The sequence below is a fragment of the Schistocerca gregaria genome, chromosome X (genome assembly GCF_023897955.1).
Source record: "Schistocerca gregaria isolate iqSchGreg1 chromosome X, iqSchGreg1.2, whole genome shotgun sequence".
NCBI classification, from domain to species: Eukaryota; Metazoa; Arthropoda; class Insecta; order Orthoptera; family Acrididae; genus Schistocerca; species Schistocerca gregaria.
In genome coordinates, this window is record NC_064931.1 from 129646162 (window position 1) to 129667534 (window position 21373).

General features: G+C 47.5%; 1 protein-coding gene across 1 annotated transcript in view; it reads left to right on the top strand.

Annotated features, from left to right (window-relative positions):
- Window positions 1-21373, top strand: part of LOC126297767 (Down syndrome cell adhesion molecule-like protein Dscam2) — a 1507668-nt gene that overhangs the window by 1040322 nt on the left and 445973 nt on the right. The window contains exon 6 of the mRNA XM_049988942.1: window positions 6786-7213. Coding sequence (XP_049844899.1) covers window positions 6786-7213 — 428 coding nt within the window. The remainder of the gene's footprint in view (window positions 1-6785; window positions 7214-21373) is intronic.

The following is a 21373-nucleotide window of genomic DNA, read 5'->3' on the forward strand; positions in this document are numbered from 1 at the left end:
CATCAGTTAACCTAAGAGAGGGAAGTTATGTATTCCATCCCTTTTGAATCGTGTCGACTACAATCTGTGTATTCCTATATTTTAACTGTTAGTGCAGCATGTCTTCTGAGGGGAGGCTGACTATCAGCATTTGCCTAAAAAAGCGTTGAAAATCGTCTAAGACCCACGCTCAGTCGGGATGGTGTCGGTTTCGACACGGGTCTAGCTCTCCTGTCTCGTGCATTAAACTGCACGACTTGGTCATAACCCAAAAATGGATAATATTATTAAATTTCAGACCATTGTTAGTCTGTCTCTAAGTATTTCCTCTACTGCATGCATCATTTTCTGCTTAAATTTTTGGGATATTCTGTATATACAATATATTCCTGTAGCATCGTCTCCAATGATCACAATATTAAAACCTTATGACAGATTAAAACTGTGTGTCAGGCCGTGACTGGAACACAGAACCTTTGCTCTAATGACAGATCAATCCGGGCGTGGCTCACTGATCTCCTCAAAGCTCGAGTTCCACCAGTACCACTTTCCTAATTTCACAGACGTTTTCCTGCGTGCTTTGGAAGACTAGCACTGCTGGACGAAAGGATGCATTTCAGACTAGGTCCCGAATTGGGACATTTATCTTTTGCGTCCAAGGCCCCAAGTTCTAGTCCCTCTATTGTGAATCCCAGCATTGAAAAGAAGCAGAACTCACATTTTCCTCGATGATGATGATGATGTTTGGTCTGTAGGGCGCTCAACTGCGCGGTCATCAGCGGCAAGACAAAGCCCCAAATTTTTTACAGTCCAGTCTAGCCACTGTCAAGAATGATGATGATCAAACGATGAGGACAACACAAACACCCAGTTGTCCCCCGGCAGAGAAAATCCCCTAGCCGGCCGGTAATCGAACCCGGGACTCCGTGGGAAGGGTCGGGTGCAAAGAGGGCAGGTGTCGTCTTCCGAGGCCTGGCCTCAATGTCCTATTCCCGCTCTCCCAGAGTCAAGGAAGGAAAGGACTCCGACAGGATCAAGACAACTTTATTTGATCAAATTCATAAATATATATATATATCATTTATTTATTTTTATATTTTTTTCCTTGATTATGTTATTTTTAACTGTACCCTACAACCTCCACCTGAAGCATCCGAGTCGTCTTCGCGGAATGAAAGTGAGGGGAATCCCTCTAAACCGTTTCCCCAGAGGATCAATCGTGTGCCGTGAGTCATTTTCAAGTGTACCTTCTAGTACTCAGAACGCCCCAATGGGAAGGAGGATTCTCGAATAATGGGCTTAACTAATTCGATAGTCGTGTGCGGTACACTGCATGGTGGTGGAACGCCGCATGAGTCATCGTCAGGTAGACCCACAAGTCCAGAGAGCTTTCGGGCGCGGCATACAAAATGTAATACAGCACCATGCTCTTCAGGCGGTTGACAGCGTTCGTTCTGGTAGTGGGAAAGTAAACGGTACATGGGTGTAGGAATTCGTCCGTCGTCGCAACAGGAGCGCCAGCATACGTTGTACAAGATCGCAGCAGCTGTCTGTCACAACACATGTCAGGCGGTGCGCGTCCAAATCGACTGACACCAATCGTTGATGGAATGAATGAATGGAGACGCTGGCCTGTGACTAATTTGCCGTTCACCATCACATGCACAAGGAACGAGTGTACGTGGGCAGTTATTGGGTGTGGACGGTTCTCCATACCTTGGTCCAGCTGATGGTTGGGTATTGTTGTTCGAAGTTACTACGGGGTTGTCGTGCCTGATAGATTTGGTAGTAATCTCTTGTGCTCGGCGCCCTCGTCGCCGGTAGATCCTAGGTCATGTAGCTCAGTTCGAACAGGAAATCGCGGATGTGGGCAAGAGACGGAGCAATGTGGCCCACGAAGACCGGTGGACGAAGATCTCGCGGCACGACGATATGTAGCAGCGTCCGCGTCAAGCTGTTGGCCGCGGTTCATGTGAGCCGCCTCGTCCGTAGGCACAATGCTCGCGCGCGTTTGTGGCCGTGAGTCAACCCCAGGCCTCCTGCCAGTGGAGGCCTCGATAAAGTAGTGTACTGAACTTTGAATATATGACCTTAACTCACAAATTGTCCGTAGGCCGCCTGGAAACTGTGGCACATGGTGACGATTAGCGGAAGAATATGTGCAAAATAATTAAGTTTGGACGGTGGGGAAGTATTGACGTAATGCGTTCGGAGGATCATATCCATAATGCGGAATCTGCTATCACAGAGCAGCGCCCGTGTCCTTTGTAGTAGCCGGCGATATGTGTCTGTCGCAGGTCAGCGAACTGTACTGGAGAAACGCACCCCCAATGCGCTCAGTGAGGGAACGTTTTGGAAGGGGATCGCTTTTGGGTGGAGAAGGTCTCTCCCAACATCCATGTATGTCGTTTTGCGCATGTTGACGACGCTGCCGGGTACCGCGCCGTAGTGACATGACCACTGAAGCGTCCCTTGCATTCTCCCAACCACACCAAGAGCACCACGTCGTCTGCGAAGGCAGCACATCTGAGGCGCACGTCTCGAATGCAGATGCCTTCCAGTCGTTGGCGAAGGCAGTGCCGTGTAGGTTCGAGGGCCGCCGCGAATAAGACTCCTGATAAAGGACATCCCTGTCGCACCGACCGTCCAAGAGCGATGTTCAGTTTGGTGGCCGTTGACCATACTGCGGGACCTCGCCCCGAGGATTAAGCGTAAGATCACCCTTGCTGACTCCTGCGAGAGGCCCATGCGTTAGAGCACGGCGCGAAGGAAAATGTGGTCGATACGATCAAAGGCGTGGTCAAAATCGACGGCAACAAGGGCGCCTCGGAGGCGACAGGCCGCTCCCAGCGCCGTGACGTCGCAGTAGGCGCCAAACGCCCTGTGGTAGTTGTTGTCACCACCTAAACATGTCTAGTCAGGATGGATCATGTGTCCAATGGTTATCTGAAGACGTGAGCGGAGGATACAGGTGAAAAGTTTATAATCCGTGTTCAGGAGCGTAAGAGGACGATAGTCGTGACAACGGCGAGAACCACTCAGTTTGGGAACTGGTATCATGATTCCTTCGAGGAAATCCGTGGAAACGGCAAAATCGTCGTGGAGGAGGTCATGAAACATCTGAATCCACTGAGCGCCCATCAGGGGACAGAAGGCACGGAAGAATTCGTTCGGTAAGCTGTCGGGCCCAATTACTTTTTCGAAGCGCTGCGTGCCAAGATCTCTGTTAAGTCTTCAGCAGTTATGGGAGCCAGCAGGGCGTCGTCCTGGACCACTAGGGCCACTACTCTGGGGCCAGGCAGACCGCACAGGATGTCTCCATACTCGTGAACAGTCTGTGGGTCCTCAGCGTAAAACATCCTGCAATGCTGGACGAACGCCGCAGCGATGGCGCACTGCGAAACGATGCGCCCACCCTCTACTGCCTCTACTGATGTTATAAGGCGGCGCTTCCTGTGGTGTCACCCTCTGATAACGTGATATACGGATGAAATTGTGGTGGAGATGGTACCCCACACCCTCGCCCAAACTCGAGCTCCGTCAAGCTGTTCTGCACTGAGACGGAGTAGGCGAGCTTTGAGACGTGTAACCGCTATCTGCTATTCACGCGATGGCCGCTGGATCATTAGTTCCCTCAGCGCAGTGTGCTTTATTCCGACGTCGTCCGTCGTGAGCACACTCTGTCACGGCCATACCCCATGAGTGTCCGTCAGGGAGCTGGCTTGGCGCGGTCGAACCACCAGTGTAAGGTGGAAGGATGTGCATGCAAACTCCGGAGCAGCGGTCCCACGTAGCAGCTATCTCCCGGCGACATGCGTCCTCGTACATGTAGGAAACGTTCAGCGTCCATGGACCACGGCTGCAGTATGTGAGCTGTCGGGGAAATGTGACCGAGAAGATGTATGCCAAATGGTCGGTTAAGGCCGTCGGCCACAGTTCCGCATCCCTTGTAACGGTGCGGAGTCCTCGTGAGACGTACATCCGGTCGAGACGGCTGGTCGAGTGGTCGATAATATACGAACAACCTCGGCGGTCCCCGTGAAGGAGACGCCAAGTGTCGTGTAGCTCCAGATCTCGCCCGTAGTGGCGAGCATGTAGAGTAGTGCGGTGTTTGGTCTGTTGGATCCAAGACGCTATTAAAATCGCCGCTTATGATGTAGTGTTCCGTATTCCCATTCAGGAGTGGAGCAATTTCGTCGGAATAAAAGGTGACCCTTTGTCTGCAACGAGATTACGCGGAGGGCGCATAACATTCACAATGCAGACTGCTCCCTCCGTGATGGCAACACTTCACGCAGATGGCAGATATGTAACGTCCGATGCCTCGATACTGTCGCGTAATAGGATGGCGGTTCCGCCGGCACCGTCGCTTCATGGGATGCTGTAGGCTGTGTTTATCCACAAATGTTAAATTGCTGCCCTGGTTGGACTTCTTGAAGGAGGGCGATATCCAGATCCGCCGCCCAGAGCATATCATGGAACATGCGCGTTTTGATGACAGAGCGTATGCAGTTAACGTTGACTGTGCCCACACGGTAGAATTGGTACATCTAAATGTGGAGTGTGTAGATGCAAATGGCGGCCTCTCGGTGATAATGGGACATTGCGACAGGTATCTTCAACGCAGCCCTTCTGCGGGTGTTAGGCTCTCCCCATGTGGGGCGCCAGCCTCGTGTGGCGAAGGAGTGCCAAAGGGGTCTGGTGAGTCTTCTGCCTCCATTTCAGCAGTCCAGTCACTGAGCTGGGAAGGGGTCAGTGACGGTGCGTCGACGTGGGCATTGGGGTCCATCACCTGGTCTTTGTACTGAGGGATGTCAATCATGTCAACGTCTAGGCTGAGTGAGGCCACCGTCCTATCCGTGGAGTCGGATGCCTGCCTTAGGGCGGTACTGGTAGATTTCATTGGCAACGACGCTTAGAGACGGCGTCGGCGACTTGTTCCCAGTCTCTGCCCCATTGGTCGTCTTCCGTCGAGAGGCGGGTTTGTTATGACGCTTCGGCGACCGTTGTCCCCGTGTCCGTGTGTCCAACCCCGTCGAAGGGCTAGAGTCAGTACCTTCAGCCATGGGGCCGGCACCTGGAACCGACTCTTCTGGTACAACGGCGGTGGTGGTGTACAGCAATAACCCCAAAACCATTGCTGAGTTGAAAGCAGCTACTCAGGAGGTCATCGACAGCATCGATGTTTCTTCAATTCAGCGGGTCGTGCAGAATTTCGCTATTCGTCAGCTCACATTATCGCCAATGACGGCGATATCCAATACATCATAACCTAAATCCGGTTATCTCTAGTGACGTAACTACTTTAAGTTTTTCATATACACTCCTGGAAATTGAAATAAGAACACCGTGAATTCATTGTCCCAGGAAGGGGAAACTTTATTGACACATTCCTGGGGTCAGATACATCACATGATCACACTGACAGAACCACAGGCACATAGACACAGGCAACAGAGCATGCGCAATGTCGGCACTAGTACAGTGTATATCCACCTTTCGCAGCAATGCAGGCTGCTATTCTCCCATGGAGACGATCGTAGAGATGCTGGATGTAGTCCTGTGGAACGGCTTGCCATGCCATTTCCACCTGGCGCCTCAGTTGGACCAGCGTTCGTGCTGGAAGTGCAGACCGCGTGAGACGACGCTTCATCCAGTCCCAAACATGCTCAATGGGGGACAGATCCGGAGATCTTGCTGGCCAGGGTAGTTGACTTACACCTTCTAGAGCACGTTGGGTGGCACGGGATACATGCGGACGTGCATTGTCCTGTTGGAACAGCAAGTTCCCTTGCCGGTCTAGGAATGGTAGAACGATGGGTTCGATGACGGTTTGGATGTACCGTGCACTATTCAGTGTCCCCTCGACGATCACCAGAGCTGTACGGCCAGTGTAGGAGATCGCTCCCCACACCATGATGCCAGGTGTTGGCCCTGTGTGCCTCGGTCGTATGCAGTCCTGATTGTGGCGCTGACCTGCACGGCGCCAAACACGCATATGACCATCATTGGCACCAAGGCAGAAGCGACTCTCATCGCTGAAGACGACACGTCTCCATTCGTCCCTCCATTCACTCCTATCGCGACACCACTGGAGGCGGGCTGCACGATGTTGGGGCGTGAGCGGAAGACGGCCTAACGGTGTGCGGGACCGTAGCCCAGCTTCATGGAGACGGTTGCGAATGGTCCTCGCCGATACCCCAGGGGCAACAGTGTCCCTAATTTGCTGGGAAGTGGCGGTGCGGTCCCCTACGGCACTGCGTAGGATCCTGCGGTCTTGGCGAGCATCCGTGTGTCGCTGCGGTCCGGTCCCAGGTCGACGGGCACGTGCACCTTCCGCCGACCACTGGCGACAACATCGATGTACTGTGGAGACCTCACGCCCCACGTGTTGAGCAATTCGGCGGTACGTCCACCCGGCCTCCCGCATGCCCACTATACGCCCTCGCTCAAAGTCCGTCAACTGCACATTCGGTTCACGTCCACGCTGTCGCGGCATGCTACCAGTGTTAAAGACTGCGATGGAGCTCCGTATGCAACGGCAAACTGGCTGACACTGACGGCGGCGGTGCACAAATGCTGCGCAGCTAGCGCCATTCGACGGCCAACACCGCGGTTCCTGGTGTGTCCGCTGTGCCGTGCGTGTGATCATTGCTTGCACAGCCCTCTCGCAGTGTCCGGAGCAAGTATGGTGGGTCTGACACACCGATGTCAATGTGTTCTTTTTTCCATTTCCAGGAGTGTAGTTCAGTAATTGTCACCCTGTAAGTGGAAGGTGCTGAGCAGTGTCTCCGTTGCTGTTGTAGGTGGTACCGGCAGGAGCGTCACGCGCTGCAGGAAGTGACGGCGGACGAGCGCGTGTTCCCGGTCGGGGACGGGCTGGCCATCGCGCACGCGGACGAGTCGGACGCGGGCCAGTGGGTGTGCGTGCTGAGCAACTCTGCGGGCGAGCAGCGCGTCGACGTGAGCCTGCACGTGTCGGCGCCGCTGGCGGTGAGCGTGCAGCCCGCCACCAAGCTGACGGCCGACGTGGGCTCGGCCGCCAGCGTGCGCTGCCTCGTGTCGGGCGCGCCGCCCTCCGCCGTCACCTGGCTCAAGGACGGGCTGGTGCTCGCCGCGCACGGCGACACGCTCTCGCTGGCGCCTGTGCGTCGCGAGGACGCGGGCATGTACCAGTGCCTGGTGCGCGCCGACGGCGACAGCGCGCAGGCCTCCGTGCAGCTGCAGCTCGGAGGTATGCCACGGTCGACGCCTCGGTCGCTGCTGCCGCTCTGCTTAGCCCGCAGTCTCAAATGTTTCCCAAACCGATCCGGAACTACCCCTACCAGATTCTGCACACACTGGGTGATCAAAAAGTCAGTATAAATTTGAAAGCTGAATAAGTCACGGAATAATGTAGATAGAGAGCTACAAATTGACACACAAACTTGGAATGACATGGGGTTTTATTAGAACTAAAAAACTACAATAGTTCAAAAAATGTCCGATAGCTGGCGCTTCATCTGATCAGAACAGCAATAATTAGCATAACAAAGTAAGACAAAGCAGAGATGATGTTCTTTACAGGACATGCTCAATATGTCCACCATCATTCCTCAACAATAGAAATTAACACACAAACTTGGAATGGCATGGGGTTGTATTAAAACCAAAAAACTACAAAACTTCAAAAAATGTGCGACAGATGGCGCTTCATCTGATCAGAACAGCAATAATTAGCATAACAAAGTAAGACAAAGCAAAGATGATGTTCTTTACAGGAAATGCTCAATATGTCCACCATCAATCCTCAACAATGGCTGTAGTCGAGGAATAATGTTGTGAACAGCACTGTAAAGCATGTCTGGAGTTATGATGAGGCATTGGCGTCGGATGTTGTCTTTCAGCATTCCTAGAGATGTCGGTGGATCACGATACACTTGCGACTTCAGGTAACTCAAAAGCCAATAATTGCACGGACTGAGGTCTGGGGACCTGGGAGGCCAAGCAAGACGAGAGTGGTGGCTGAGCACACGATCATCACCAAACGACGCGCGTAAGAGATATTTCACTCGTCTAGCAATATGGGGTGTAGCTCCTTCCTGCATAAACACCTTACGTTCCAGCAGGTGTTTATCAGCCAGGCTGGGGATGATGCGATTCTGTAACGTATCGGCGTACCTCTCACCCGATTGTCATGCGCAGTCACTGACATTTTGCTCTCCAACGCCATCTGTCGGACATTTTGTGAACTTTATTTTTTTTGTTCTAATAAAACCCTATGTCATTCCAAGCATGCGCGTTAATTTTTACCTCTCTATCTTTATTATTCCGTGGTTTATTAAGTTTTCAAATTTATACTGACTTTTTGATCTCCCGGTACGTTGTGACTGGTTTATCCCCTGTTTTATCCTAAACACAGGGTGAAAACTATTTACACTGACAAACGGTGGGAGAGTGCTCGGGTCATCGAAACAAATATTTTTCTCTAATGTCGTAGTTTCCTGTGAGGTATTTTTTTTCCTTTATTGCATTTCGGTTTTGAAAGTTTAACTTTAATTATAATTAGCCTGTATTTTCCTGTGAGGACAAAAAGTAGTTTCAGCTAGGGAGTACGCCACAGCCGGCGTCTCGGCCAGCAGCTACTCTGTGGCCGCTGTACTTAGCCCGTCACCTCTCCCGAAATCGTTCCCGATTAAATACATAATTTGTGGCAAGGTTAGCCGTAATACGCGGTAGATTAGCAAGAACAGGAAAAGTGTTTCTGAAGAGGAGAAATTTGTTGACCTCGAGTATAGATTTAAGTGTCAGGAAGCCGTTTCCGAAAGTATTTGTATGGAGTTTAGCCATGTATGGAAGTGAAACATGGACGATAAACAGTTCGGAAAAGAATAGAACAGAAGATTTTGAAATGTGATGCTACAGAAGAATGCTGAAGACTAATTGGGTAGATCACGTAATAATGAGGAGTTACTGAATAGAATTAGGGAGAAGAGAAATTTGTGGTACAACCTGACTAAAGGAAGGGATCGGTTGGTAGGACACATTCTGATGCACCAAGGGACGACAAACTGTGGCAGGTTGCTAGGGACACTGAAACAATTATTTTTCTATGTCATATTTTCCTGCGAGGCTTTTTTAAACTAGTGCAGGGAGACTTTTCTGAATGAAAATTAACTAACTCCTTCAGCCCTGGATTATTTTGAAAATAGAAAATAGGATTCGTGCACTTTTTATGTCGATGTGGACCTATCTACTGTATATCTGAGCAAAATTGAAATTTGTAGCACTTGGCTTAAATAATAAAAAATTGTCCAATAGATTGGAGATCGATTTTGGAGGTAGTTGGTGATGCTAAATAAGAAGTCAACACTTGAGTATTTACAGCACTATTTACTGTGGAAATTTTTTTACAAAATACGAAAAAAATGCATAATATCAGTAACTTCAGCTACTGACATTGTCTGATACAGGACAATGAGTAAGTTGAAAATATACCGAAAAGAAATACTTTTGCATGCAATACGTATGAAAAATCACAAGCACTTTGCATAGCTTTTAGGCAAAGGTGAACATCAGATTCTGAGCATATTTTCATCGATTTGCCTTGACAGGGGGTATTGTTACTTCTGCCTCCGTCTTTGTGTTGATCTACCATTGAGATATGGCTTATATCATCGTACTGTATATTTGATGGGGGTCATCTCTCTGCTCTGAGAGCAGTGGACTGAAAACAACCATTATCTAAAAAATATCTTCCTTGCACCTTACAAGACAAAAAATATTGTCACCGAGTTCTGATGGCGAGAGTTTTTGACAACGACATTTATTGCAGTAATTAATCCGTAAATACGATTTTCCTGGAGCAGTTTGAAATGGATCCGCCATCTCCTCCGTTTTCTGATGTAGTACACCATTCCAGTGACAAAGGGCAACAAGAAGCACCAATCTAAAAGCGACTGACGTCCAGTAAACCGGCCACTGGATCTCAGAGATGAAAGAAATAATTTACTGTTACAAAATGTATAAAAAGTCCATGTCCAATATATTGGACGCCAGGTCTGAGGGGGATAAACTAACAAATTCTGGGAGGTTGCATGGGATAATGAAATCACTTTTTCTAACGAGTTTTCCTGTGAGGGCAAAAAGTAACACGAAGAAGTTTTAGTTCTTTATTACCAAGAGACAACAACTTTAATACAACGCAGTTACTTCAGTCACATTAGAGGTTCAAAAATGCCGCCATTGACTTGTAAACAGAGGTTACACCAATGGGTCATGTTCTGGCCGAATCGCAGGAGTGTCCTTAATTTCTGCTGCTGCTACAACTATCTGGGAAACCAGACGCTCTTGCGATTCAGCAGTGGTTTTGTAAACAATGTTGTATGTCCCTCTTCGCCGGCCGGAATGGCCGAGCGGTTCTAGGGGCTACAGTCTGGAACTGCGCGACCGCTACGGTCGCAGGTTCCAATCCTGCGTCAGGCATGGATGTGTGTGATGTCTTTAGGTTAGTTAGGTTTAAGTAGTTCTAAGTCCCATAGTGCTCAGAGCCATTTGAACCATATCCCTCTTCACACAAAAAAGTTTAGAGCGTTAGAGTCAGGGGACCGAATAGGCCATCGTGCAGGACCACCTCTGCCAATCCACTTTTCTGAAAACTGTCGGTTCAAGAATCGATGCAGAGGACATCTGAAATGTCCCGCCGCCTGGTCGTGTTGGAACCACAATTACTGTCTTGTAGCTAGTGGCTCGTCATCCACCAATTTTGGCAATGATACAGCGAGGAAATTGTAATAATACCTGCTGTTTAATGGCATATTTAAAAGATATGGTCCAATTAAACAGTCACCAACTACATCTGCCCACACATTCACGTAGAACCGCAATTGATAAGCGCGAGTAAATGTGGCTCATAACTTGCGATTTGTGTATGTTGAAGACCCTACCACGCCCGAACGTTGCGGTCATCTGTAAACAGCACACAGGACGGAAGTATAGGGTTCTTCTGACACTGTTCCAGGCACAACTGCGAAAACGGGACTCTGATAACAATCTGGTTCCAGGCTGTGCGCACGATGTAAGTGAAATGGATCAACAATTGCTCATGAAGGATGGTTTTTTATATTCGTCTGATTCGTCCCCACATTGTGTGTAATTGCACGAGTGCTGAGAGTGATTATGCCCTCTACCGGATTAAGAAACCGCTCATAGGTGATTACCACGTTAGAGTAAAATGTTTATTTTGGTGTCCCGTGCAACCGCACTGAATTTGTGGGTTTAAATAATTTGCACCCCATATAACGTAGATACCCCAAACAAAGGCAATTCCCACTAATTGCAAGAAAGCGTAGATCACATCCGTCTACAAGAAGGGTAGCAGAAGTGATCAACAAAACTGCTGTGCAACGTCTTTGACACCCACAATCTAATGTAATGTGATATTTCGAACAGAATTTTCTCCTTCACGCTACTATGTTAGTCCGCATGGGTTCTGAAAACACTGGTCATGAAAAACTTAACTCTCGATTTTCTCACATGACATGATATAGAGTAAGACAATAGTATGGATGTACAAGGGGCGTTCAATAAGTAACGCAATCCTTTCTTTTTCTCCGCAAATTTCGGTTGAAAAAATGCGAGATTTGTAGCGGAACATTTTGAAATATTCCCGCTTTATACCCTATAGCTTAGGCCGCCCGGATGGCCGTGCGGTCTAAGGCACGAGTTTCCGGGCGGGAAGGAACGCCGGTTCCCCGCACGAATCCGCCCGGCGGATTAGTGTCGAGGTCCGGTGAGCCGGCCAGTCTGTGGATAGTTTTTAGGCGGTTTTCCATCTGCCTCGGCGAATGCGGGCTGGTTCACCTTATTCCACCTCAGCTACACTATGTCGGCGATTGCTGCGCAAACAAGTTCTCCACGTACGCGTACACCACCATTACCCTACAACGCAGACATAGGGGTTAGACTCGTCTGGTGTGAGACGTTCCCTGGGGGGTCCACCGGGGGCCCAACCGCACAGTAACCCTGGGTTCGGTGTGGGGCGGAGGAGGGGTGAAGTGGACTGCGGTAGTCGTCGTAGGGTTGTGGACCACTGCTGCTGCGGCGGGGACACAGGCCTTCCCATTAAGATGGCGAAAGGCCGTCTCATTGAAAGGAGATTAGGTTTAAAAATATGGCTTGTAGCCAAAAGAGTGGGCAATAGTATGGTGTATTGCAATACTGAATAAAACCAACCTGCTTTCAGAAGAAAATGTGATGCGTTACTTATTGAAGGCCCATCGTATTATTTCTTGACTTTCAAAAAGCGTTTGGCATAGTATCACACCAACGCATAGTAACAGAAGTGCGATTAACTGGGGCATCGTACGAAACTTGTGTACAGGATTTCTTGGCAGGGACGACAAGAGACGGAAAAGTAGCTTCGGATTTGCCCCACGGAAGTGTATTGGAATGCTCGATGTTTATGCTGTGTATTAATGACTTGGCAGACAATATTAATTTCAGCCTCAGACTTTTCCAGATTATGTAATTGTTTATCATGAGGTATTATCTTCAAAACGTTGCACGTGCAGGGTGAACACTAATAAAACTAACAAACTACAGGGACGGGTTTCTGACTGGGAATTGAGGAAATAAGGTCATAGGAACATGTGTCCGGAATTGCAGAGTTGCCACGGTAGATGGCGTTGACGAATGAAAGTTTCTCTGGTTACGTGCCGTGTGTTCCTTGCACGTTAACATGATTTAGTATTACGGTGAATTAACATACATTTGATGAACGAACGAATGTATAACAGTTACCCTCCACAAGGGATGGCGATAACTTTAAAAACGACTTCATTTGCAATCCCAATTTTAAGGGAATACTCTGCAGAAAATTTCACAAAATCCGTTTCAGTAATTACGACTAAATACTGTAACTAAAGAAACTTATCATGAGTAAGACTATGTGGTATCGGTACGCATGCAACAAAATGCGCTTCCAATATGTTCATAACCGCCGCGCATAAAAATGGGTTTTCTTCCAGGTCACATACTGCGAGTTCTCTTAGTTGCAGAAAGGTAAGGTCAAATGTTTTGAATAGCCTTTGGGCTTGGAACCATTTGTATGGCCAACAGAAGGTTCTTGCTGTAAGTACCCTACAGTACAGACTCAGTTTTTGAGTATTACACACTTCCTCCAGCTTAGGCAAATGAAGCGAATCGGTTGGTTCTTTTTGCATTAGATGTAGTCTACGATGGGCCTTATGGGGCTTATGGAAGCACCATTTAATTCCTTGGTTGGTCCTGACAAAATACCAAAAAATGGTTTTTCAGAATTTGTTCGCCGTCAGCGAACCGAAGAAAATTAATCAAATTTTAACGGTACATTCTCTAGGCATTGAAAGTGCTGTCTTCTCAATCCATTATCGAGAATCATTCAACGAATCGGTTTCATGTACTAAAACCGAGTACCTGGTATGAAGACGACTATGCACAGAAAATAACTGAATTTTATACGGTATAGGCCTAAGACTCCGATCTTGAACAGCATTGAAAATTTTTTTTGACATCCACAGAAAAAGAGTTTCAAAGTTACTCTACTTCTTGACGTAAAATACGAACGTATAATGCGGGGTGAGGCGAGTACAGTCTCCGATTGCAACAGAAGGGTTCTGGGAATCCCATATTATAGTACTGAAACGTATGCAGAATTTTTGTGCACGTAAAATCAGGTCTGGGGTGTAAAATTAGTTTTGTGTTATTTCAATTTCACGTAAGTAAACTATCAAAATTTTGTAACTCATAGAGTTCTTTTCATATGAGTCATACGCCCTGCTGTAGCAAGAAAAAGTGAACCAGCAGAAAAATTCTCCTATCGGAGAAAAAAATAATTGCGAATATTCTCCTGTTTAACAGGCTCTGACTGAAAAATGGAGTACCAGCTGCCTCATTCTACTTTCCTTAACATCTTTAAAAAATTTCAGAGAGACGTTGCCACTCCCACATTTACCCGCTTTTTGTATGCTGGGAGAGATGGGAGATGGAGACAGCGGCAATAGGAAAGAGACGGAAAAGTATTAAATACAGATAGTAGACAATGATTGTAGTATAGAGAGAGCGAAGGAGACATTGGCAGCGTGAGAGAGAGAAGGACAGAGTGGCAGTGTAACATACTTAACAGCGGCAGAACAGTGCAAGGAAAAGAGTGGATGGTGAGTGTTCATCGGAGGTGAGGGTATCATCTGGAGTGCCCCAGGGAAGTGTGGTAGGTCCGCTGTTGTTTTCTATCTACATAAATGATCTTTCGGATAGGGTGGATAGCAATGTGAGGCTGTTTGCTGATGATGCTGTGGTGTACGGGAAGGTGTCGTCGTTGAGTGACTGTAGGAGGATACAAGATGACTTGGATAGGATTTGTGATTGGTGTAAAGAATGGCAGCTAACTCTAAATATAGATAAATGTAAATTAATGCAGATGAATAGGAAAAAGAATCCCGTAATGTTTGAATACTCCATTAGTAGTGTAGCGCTTAACACGGTCACGTCGATTAAATATTTGGGCGTAACATTTCAGAGCGATATGCTGTGGGACAAGCATGTAATGGCAGTTGCGGGGAAGGCGGATAGTCGTCTTCGGTTCATTGGTAGAATTTTGGGAAGATGTGGTTCATCTGTAAAGGAGACCGCTTATAAAACACTAATACGACCTATTCTTGAGTACTGCTCGAGCGTTTGGGATCCCTATCTGGTCGGATTGAGGGAGCACATAGAAGCAATTCAGAGGCGGGCTGCTAGATTTCTTACTGGTAGGTTTGATCATCACGTGAGTGTTAAAGAAATGCTTCAGAAACTCGGGTGGGAGTCTCTAGAGGAAAGGAGGCGTTCTTTTCGTGAATCGCTACTGAAGAAAGTGAGAGAACCAGCATTTGAGGCAGACTGCAGTACAATTGTATTGCTGCCAACATACGTTTCGCGGAAAGACCACAAAGATAAGATAAGAGAGATTAGGGCTCGTACAGAGGCATATAGGCAGTCATTTTTCCCTCGTTCTGCTTGGGAGTGGAACAGGGAGAGAAGATGCTAGTTGTGGTACGAGGTACCCTCCGTCACGCACCGTATGGTGGGTTGCAGAGTATGTATGTAGATGTAGATGAGACAGTGCTAGTGGTACAGGAACAAGTAGAAGGAGAAAGCGGAAGTGAATGAGAGCAAGTGATAATGAGAGACAGTGTCTATGACAGTGACAACGAGGACGAGAGAGATAGAGAGGCAGCAGCAGTGGGAACGAGTGAACGAGATAGTAGCATTACGATAGAGCAAGAGGGATTCAGTGACAATGGGAGGCAGCAGCAGTAGTAGTAGTAGCAGTATTGAACGAACACGACTGTGACTGTGAGACAGGAGGCAGTGACAGAGAGAGCCAAAGAGATGGTGCCAATGAGTTTGGCTTCATGGATGAGTGTGAAAGAGCAAGTGGGGAGGGGGCGAGTTATAGATAGGGGTGCTCGTGGAAGCGAGACGTGAGTTGCATGTTGAAAAGAGCACAATCATTTTTGCATGCCAAAATTTTTGGGAATATTTTTAGAGCTGCTGAGAGAGATAGAATAAAGCAGCTGGTATCCAACTTTCCAGTCAGAGACTTTTAAACAGGAGCAAATTCGCATTTTTTGTGCACCGGTAGGAGCATTCTTTCGTTAGTTAAAATACGATCATGATCGGCCTCTGCGTTCTTGGTCTCCGGATCATAATTTACGGGTCAGATTTGAGCAAACGCAAGTTCAAGCTAGGAGCAATCCTACTGTCAGATCTCCAGTTTCCAGAAAGTATTGAAATTGTTTACGATACTTCAATAACCCCCGATGCGCAAAAGTCCTTACCGATGCAGATAAGCGAGTTCTGAATGAGATGTAGACGAGGATAACATGTTTCTTATCCACACAGACCTCTACCTACGAGTCAGCTTCTCAGTTTAAAGCCTAGATGATTTATTCAGGTGAATCCGAAAACCGATTTTTTGAGTGACTCTCGATAATGATCAGTGGTATCTAAACGCCTGAGGAAACATAACTGCTGTGAAACCTTCCTGTTGTAATGTCAATACTTTTGAACTCACTCCATTCTCGCCGTTACGTTACCTGACAGACGACACACCTGAGTCGTTTAGGTGTTTTATACTTATACTTATTTAACTTATTTTCTCTATATCGCACAAATTTCGTGATGAGCTTTCATTGGATTGGCAGGACACTTTGGTTCACATACCTTACCTCAACGAGGCCCTTCCTGGGTGTACTATTACACAGCGTGTTTTTTTCCGACGTGTACAAATTCTAAGAATTGATCGATGAGAGGTTACGGAACAAAAAAGGTCTAATGAACTTATGTCCGAAAATGCATGGTTTCCACGATAGATACCACTTATTCAATCACACGTTGTTACAGAGACTGCGATCTAATACCCGCCGTACCATGCAGACACAGTATTTGTTGAAAATGGTTTCCGTGTGCCTCAACACATGGGTATACGCGCCTTAGCATGTTCTGTAACAGACGTTCACATCGCCCAGGCTGCATCCGAACAGTATCAAAGACATCATGGCCGGCCGCGGTGGTCTCGCGGTTCTAGGCGCGCAGTCCGGAGCCGTGCGACTGCTACGGTCGCAGGTTCGAATCTTGCCTCGGGCATAGATGTGTGTGATGTCCTTAGGTTAGTTAGGTTTAAGTAGTTCTAAGTTCTAGGGGACTAATGACCACAGCAGTTGAGTCCCATAGTGCTCAGAGCCATTTTTTGAAAGACACCATGAATACGCTGTTCCAATGTCTCCACATCTGGAATTGGCTCTGCATACACGATACTTCTGAGATGGCCCCATAACCAGAAATCGCACGGGTTCCGATCCGGTGAACGGGCAAGCCATTCAACTGGGCTCCCTCGTTCGAACCATCGACAGGTAAGACATGATTGAGATGCGTCCGGATTTTAACGGCGAAGTGGGCTGGAGCATTTTTATCGTGTAGCAGCCACATAACCGTTCGAATCATCAATGGCACTTCTTCTAGCAGGGGAGACAAGGTCACCCGCAAGAAACACCCATATTTCCGGCCTGTTAGGCGACGTGGAAGGAAAATTGGTCCTAAAATACGGTCGCCAATTATCCCGGCCCACACATTCCGGTGCACCGATGCTGATGATTCGCTGTCATCATACCATGATACTATCCCACAGATGACTGGTACGAAATTTGAAAAAAACCATTCCACGTAAAGGTGGCCTCATCTGTGATTAGGATGAATGACACAAATCCCGGAATCGTGGTTGCCTGGTGAAGAAACCATTGGCAAAACTGCTCCCGATGTGAAAAATCTGACGGTAGTAAGTCCTGCACAAGCTGTAAGTGATAAGGGTAGTAACCGTTGTCATGGAGAACGTTCCGTATGGTCGCCTGGCTTACCCTGTACTGGCGGGCCAACTGCGGTCGATCTTCCTCAGTGTTAATCACATTATCCTCGAAGTCTGGTGTCCGAACAGGTCGGGCAGGTCCTTCATGACTTCCTACTTCCTGAAACGACCCTCTCTCAGACAAACGGCCAAACACTGTAGCAAAAACTGAATGCTGTGGTTGTTGTCGGCGGGAATGGGTCTCGTGATACAACCTTGCTGCCCGCTACCCGTTGCCATTTGCCTTTCCGTAAGTAAACACCATGTCGACAAACTCTCGATTCGAATACGGAACCATTGTGTACTACGCTACATCACATCCACTACAAGGCGAGTCAGCAATAGAAGTGAATCGGACACAACACTACCAATTACTATGGCGGGGAAGGGCACTAGGGCTTGATGTATGAGGAACAGTATCACCCTCTATGAGGAAACCATGCATACTGTAAATGTGGCTGCATGGTACAGCGCGTATTAGACCGCAGTCTCTGCAACAAAATATGATTGAATAAATGGTCTCCAGCATAGGAACCGCACATTTCCGGACATAAGTTCATTAGCCCTTTTTTCGTATCCTCTCATCGATCAACTCCTAGAGTTTGTACACGGTGGAAAAAATCACCCTCCTGAATGTCAGACAACACGCTAGGACACAGCGTCAGTAGAAAACCATATCAGTAATACGCGACGTTGGGTTTTTCGTGTTCGTTACGCAGGAAACGGTGGTGCTTTCCCCAATGTGCATGACGGAGTTCGTAGTAGATGATCGTGTACAGCAGCTGTTGTCAAAACCTGACGAACCCCTTCGAGGACATCACTATGATAGTTATGAAGCATTGCAAGCAGAGTTGAGGTTTTGGCTCCATCAACAAAGTCAAACATTTTATAGCGACGGTATTAACAAACTGGTGTCTCGTTGGGAGAAATGCCATCAGTGCCAGAGTGACTACGTTGAGAAATAAATATGTAGTATGTTAATAACGTTTATTTTATATAAAAAGCTTTAAGAGTTTTCATACAAAAAATTCAGAGTCATTGCTTCTCAGCAGACCCTCGTAGTTATATGGCTCTAGGGTAGTTGGACACACAGCCATACACAAAAATTACGAAAATGAAGACTAGCCGCGAAATAAAGGTAGAAAAACGATACGTTTAATGGCCCTTTACATCACATTCAGTGTGTCACGGACTGATGTATTTAATCTCTTCGCCGAATGAGCATCAAGCCAGTTTACTGCAGCAGCAATAAAGTCAGAGATTGCTAGGCTCCCCTAAGGTTGCCTCCGATGCACTGCACATTACCGAGTTTATGGGGTCGCCTGCGATTGCAGATTAGTTCAGGAAGGTAGGACAGCATATTCCGTTAATGTACCTTCAACGCAGCACGAGAGAACAGTAAATCAAAAGTGGCGGAATGTGAAATCCGGTGCGGCAAGTCTACGCAACACCACAACGCCCTATAGTCGGGGACAATAATTTATCATTAGCAAAAAGATAAGAGAGGCAAATGAAATAGTAAGGTTGTCAGCATACAGACTCCTGGGGTCCTAGTTTTTCGCGATCAACGACCAATGACCATCCAGTGCACACTTTCAGACTACAGTACGTCGAAAGCGGCGATAAGCAGGTCGCAAGGAACAACTGGACATATTCGTTCCACCGGGTAGTGTGAAAACAGTGCTCATGTAGTGATTGCGGCAGCTATCTGATTCGCTAATTATAAATGACTGTCCTATGAAACAGGTAAGTTCATTTTGTTTCCAGACGCCGTTATTCAGTCCACATGTGTAACACCACGTCGTCCCAGCCATGTGAAAACTGAACTACTGTCAAACCCGTATAAAACAGAGTGCGTTAAAATTCAGCGCCAGTCCTTCAGTAGATTCCTAATACAAGAACAAGCTGAGAAGTTCCATCTGCACGTAGATGGCGTTCATAATAAAGAAATATTTATTCTTTCATACCGTATTACACATTTAGTCGTAAAGTGAATTAAGTAACAATAGCCGGGCGGGATTAGCCGAGCGGTCTCGGGCGCTGCAGACATGGACTGTGCGGCTGGTCCCGGCGGAGGTTCGAAGGAAACGCCCCGGAATTTCTCCATGGATGATGACGTTGAGAAAATGCACAATATGGCACTGGGTCATCAGAAATCTAAGTAGTATTAAAAAGCTAACGCCACTGAGGTACGATAAGAAAGAGTAGGATACATTTTGCACAAAGAATAAACAACGGAACAGAGTCGAGCAATATCTGTAAAAAGTTGGCTATATGCAAATGTTAAATCGTATTTTTCGTAAAGGTTAGCACCATTCTGAAAGCCGGACAAGTGCGAGTAGGACTCTTGCTTTGAGTATTCTATACAAACTCAGATACACTACTGGCCATTAGAATTGCTACACCACGAAGATGACAGGCTACAGACGCGAAATTAAACCGGCAGGAAGAAGCTGCTGTGATATGCAAACGATTAGCTTTTCAGAGCATTCACACAAGGTTGGCGCCGTTGGCAACACTTACAACGTGCTGACATGAGGAAAGATTCTAACCGATTTCTCATACACAAACAGCAGTTGACCGGCGTTGCCTGGTGAAACGTTGTTGTCATGCCTCGTGCAAGAAGCAGAAATACGTACCAACACGTTTCCGACTTTGATAAAGGTCGGATTGTAGCCTATCGTGATTGTGGTTTATCGTATCGTGACACTGCTGCTCGCCTTGGTCGAGATCCAATGACTGTTAGCAGAATATGGAATCGGTGGGTAGAGGAGGGTAATACGGAACGCCGTGCTGGATCCCAACGGCCTCGTATCACTAACATTCGAGATGATACGCATTTTATCTGCATGGCTGTAACGAAAAAAAAAATTGGCTCTGAGCACTAGGTCATCAGTCCCCTAGAACTTAGAACTAGTTAAACCTAACTAACCTAAGACATCACACACATCCATGCCCGAGGCAGGATTCGAACCTGCGACCGTAGCAGTCGCGCGGTTCCGGACTGCGCGCCTAGAACCGCGAGACCACCGCGGCCGGCCATGGCTGTAACGGATCATGCAGCCACATCTCTATCCGATGAGTCAACAGAAGGGGACGTTTGCAAGACAACAACCATCTGCACCAACAGTTCGACGACGTTTGCAGCAGCATGGATTATCAGCTCGGAGACCATGGCTGCGGTTACCCTTGACGGTGCATCACAGACAGGAGCGCCTGCGATGCTGTACTCACCGACGAACCTGGGTGCACGAATGGCAAAACGTCATTTTTTCGGAAGAATCCAGGTTCTGTTTACAGAATCATGATTGTCGCATCCGTGTTTGGCGACATCGCGGTGAACGCACATTGGAAGCGTGTATTCGTCATCGCCATACTGGCGTATCACGTGGCGTGATGGAATGGGGTGCCATTTGTTACACGTCTCGGTCACCTCTTGTTCGCATTGACGGCACTTTGAGAGTGGACGTTACATTTCAGATGTGTTACGACCCGCGGCTCTACCCTTCATTCTATCCCTGCGAAACCCTATATTTCAGCAGGATAATGCACACCCGCATGTTGCTAGTCCTGTGGGAGCCTTTCTGGATACAGAATATGTTCGACTGCTGCCCTGGCCAACACATTCTCCAGATCTCTAACTAATTGAAAATGTCTGGTCAATGGTGGCCGAGCAGCTGACTCGTCACAATACGCCAGTCACTACTCTTGATGAACTGTGGTATCGTATTGAAGCTGCATGGGCAGCTGTACCTCTACATACCATCCAAGATGTGTTTGACTCAATGCCCAGGCGTATCAAGGCCGTTATTACGGCCAGAGGTGGTTGTTCTGGGTACTGACTTCTCAGGATCTGTACACTCAAACGGAGTTAAAATGTAATCACATGTCAGTTCTAGTAAATATATTTGCCCAATGAATATGCGTTTGTCGTCTGCATTTCTTCTTGGTGTAACAATTTTAATGGCCAGTAGTACATATACACTCCTGGAA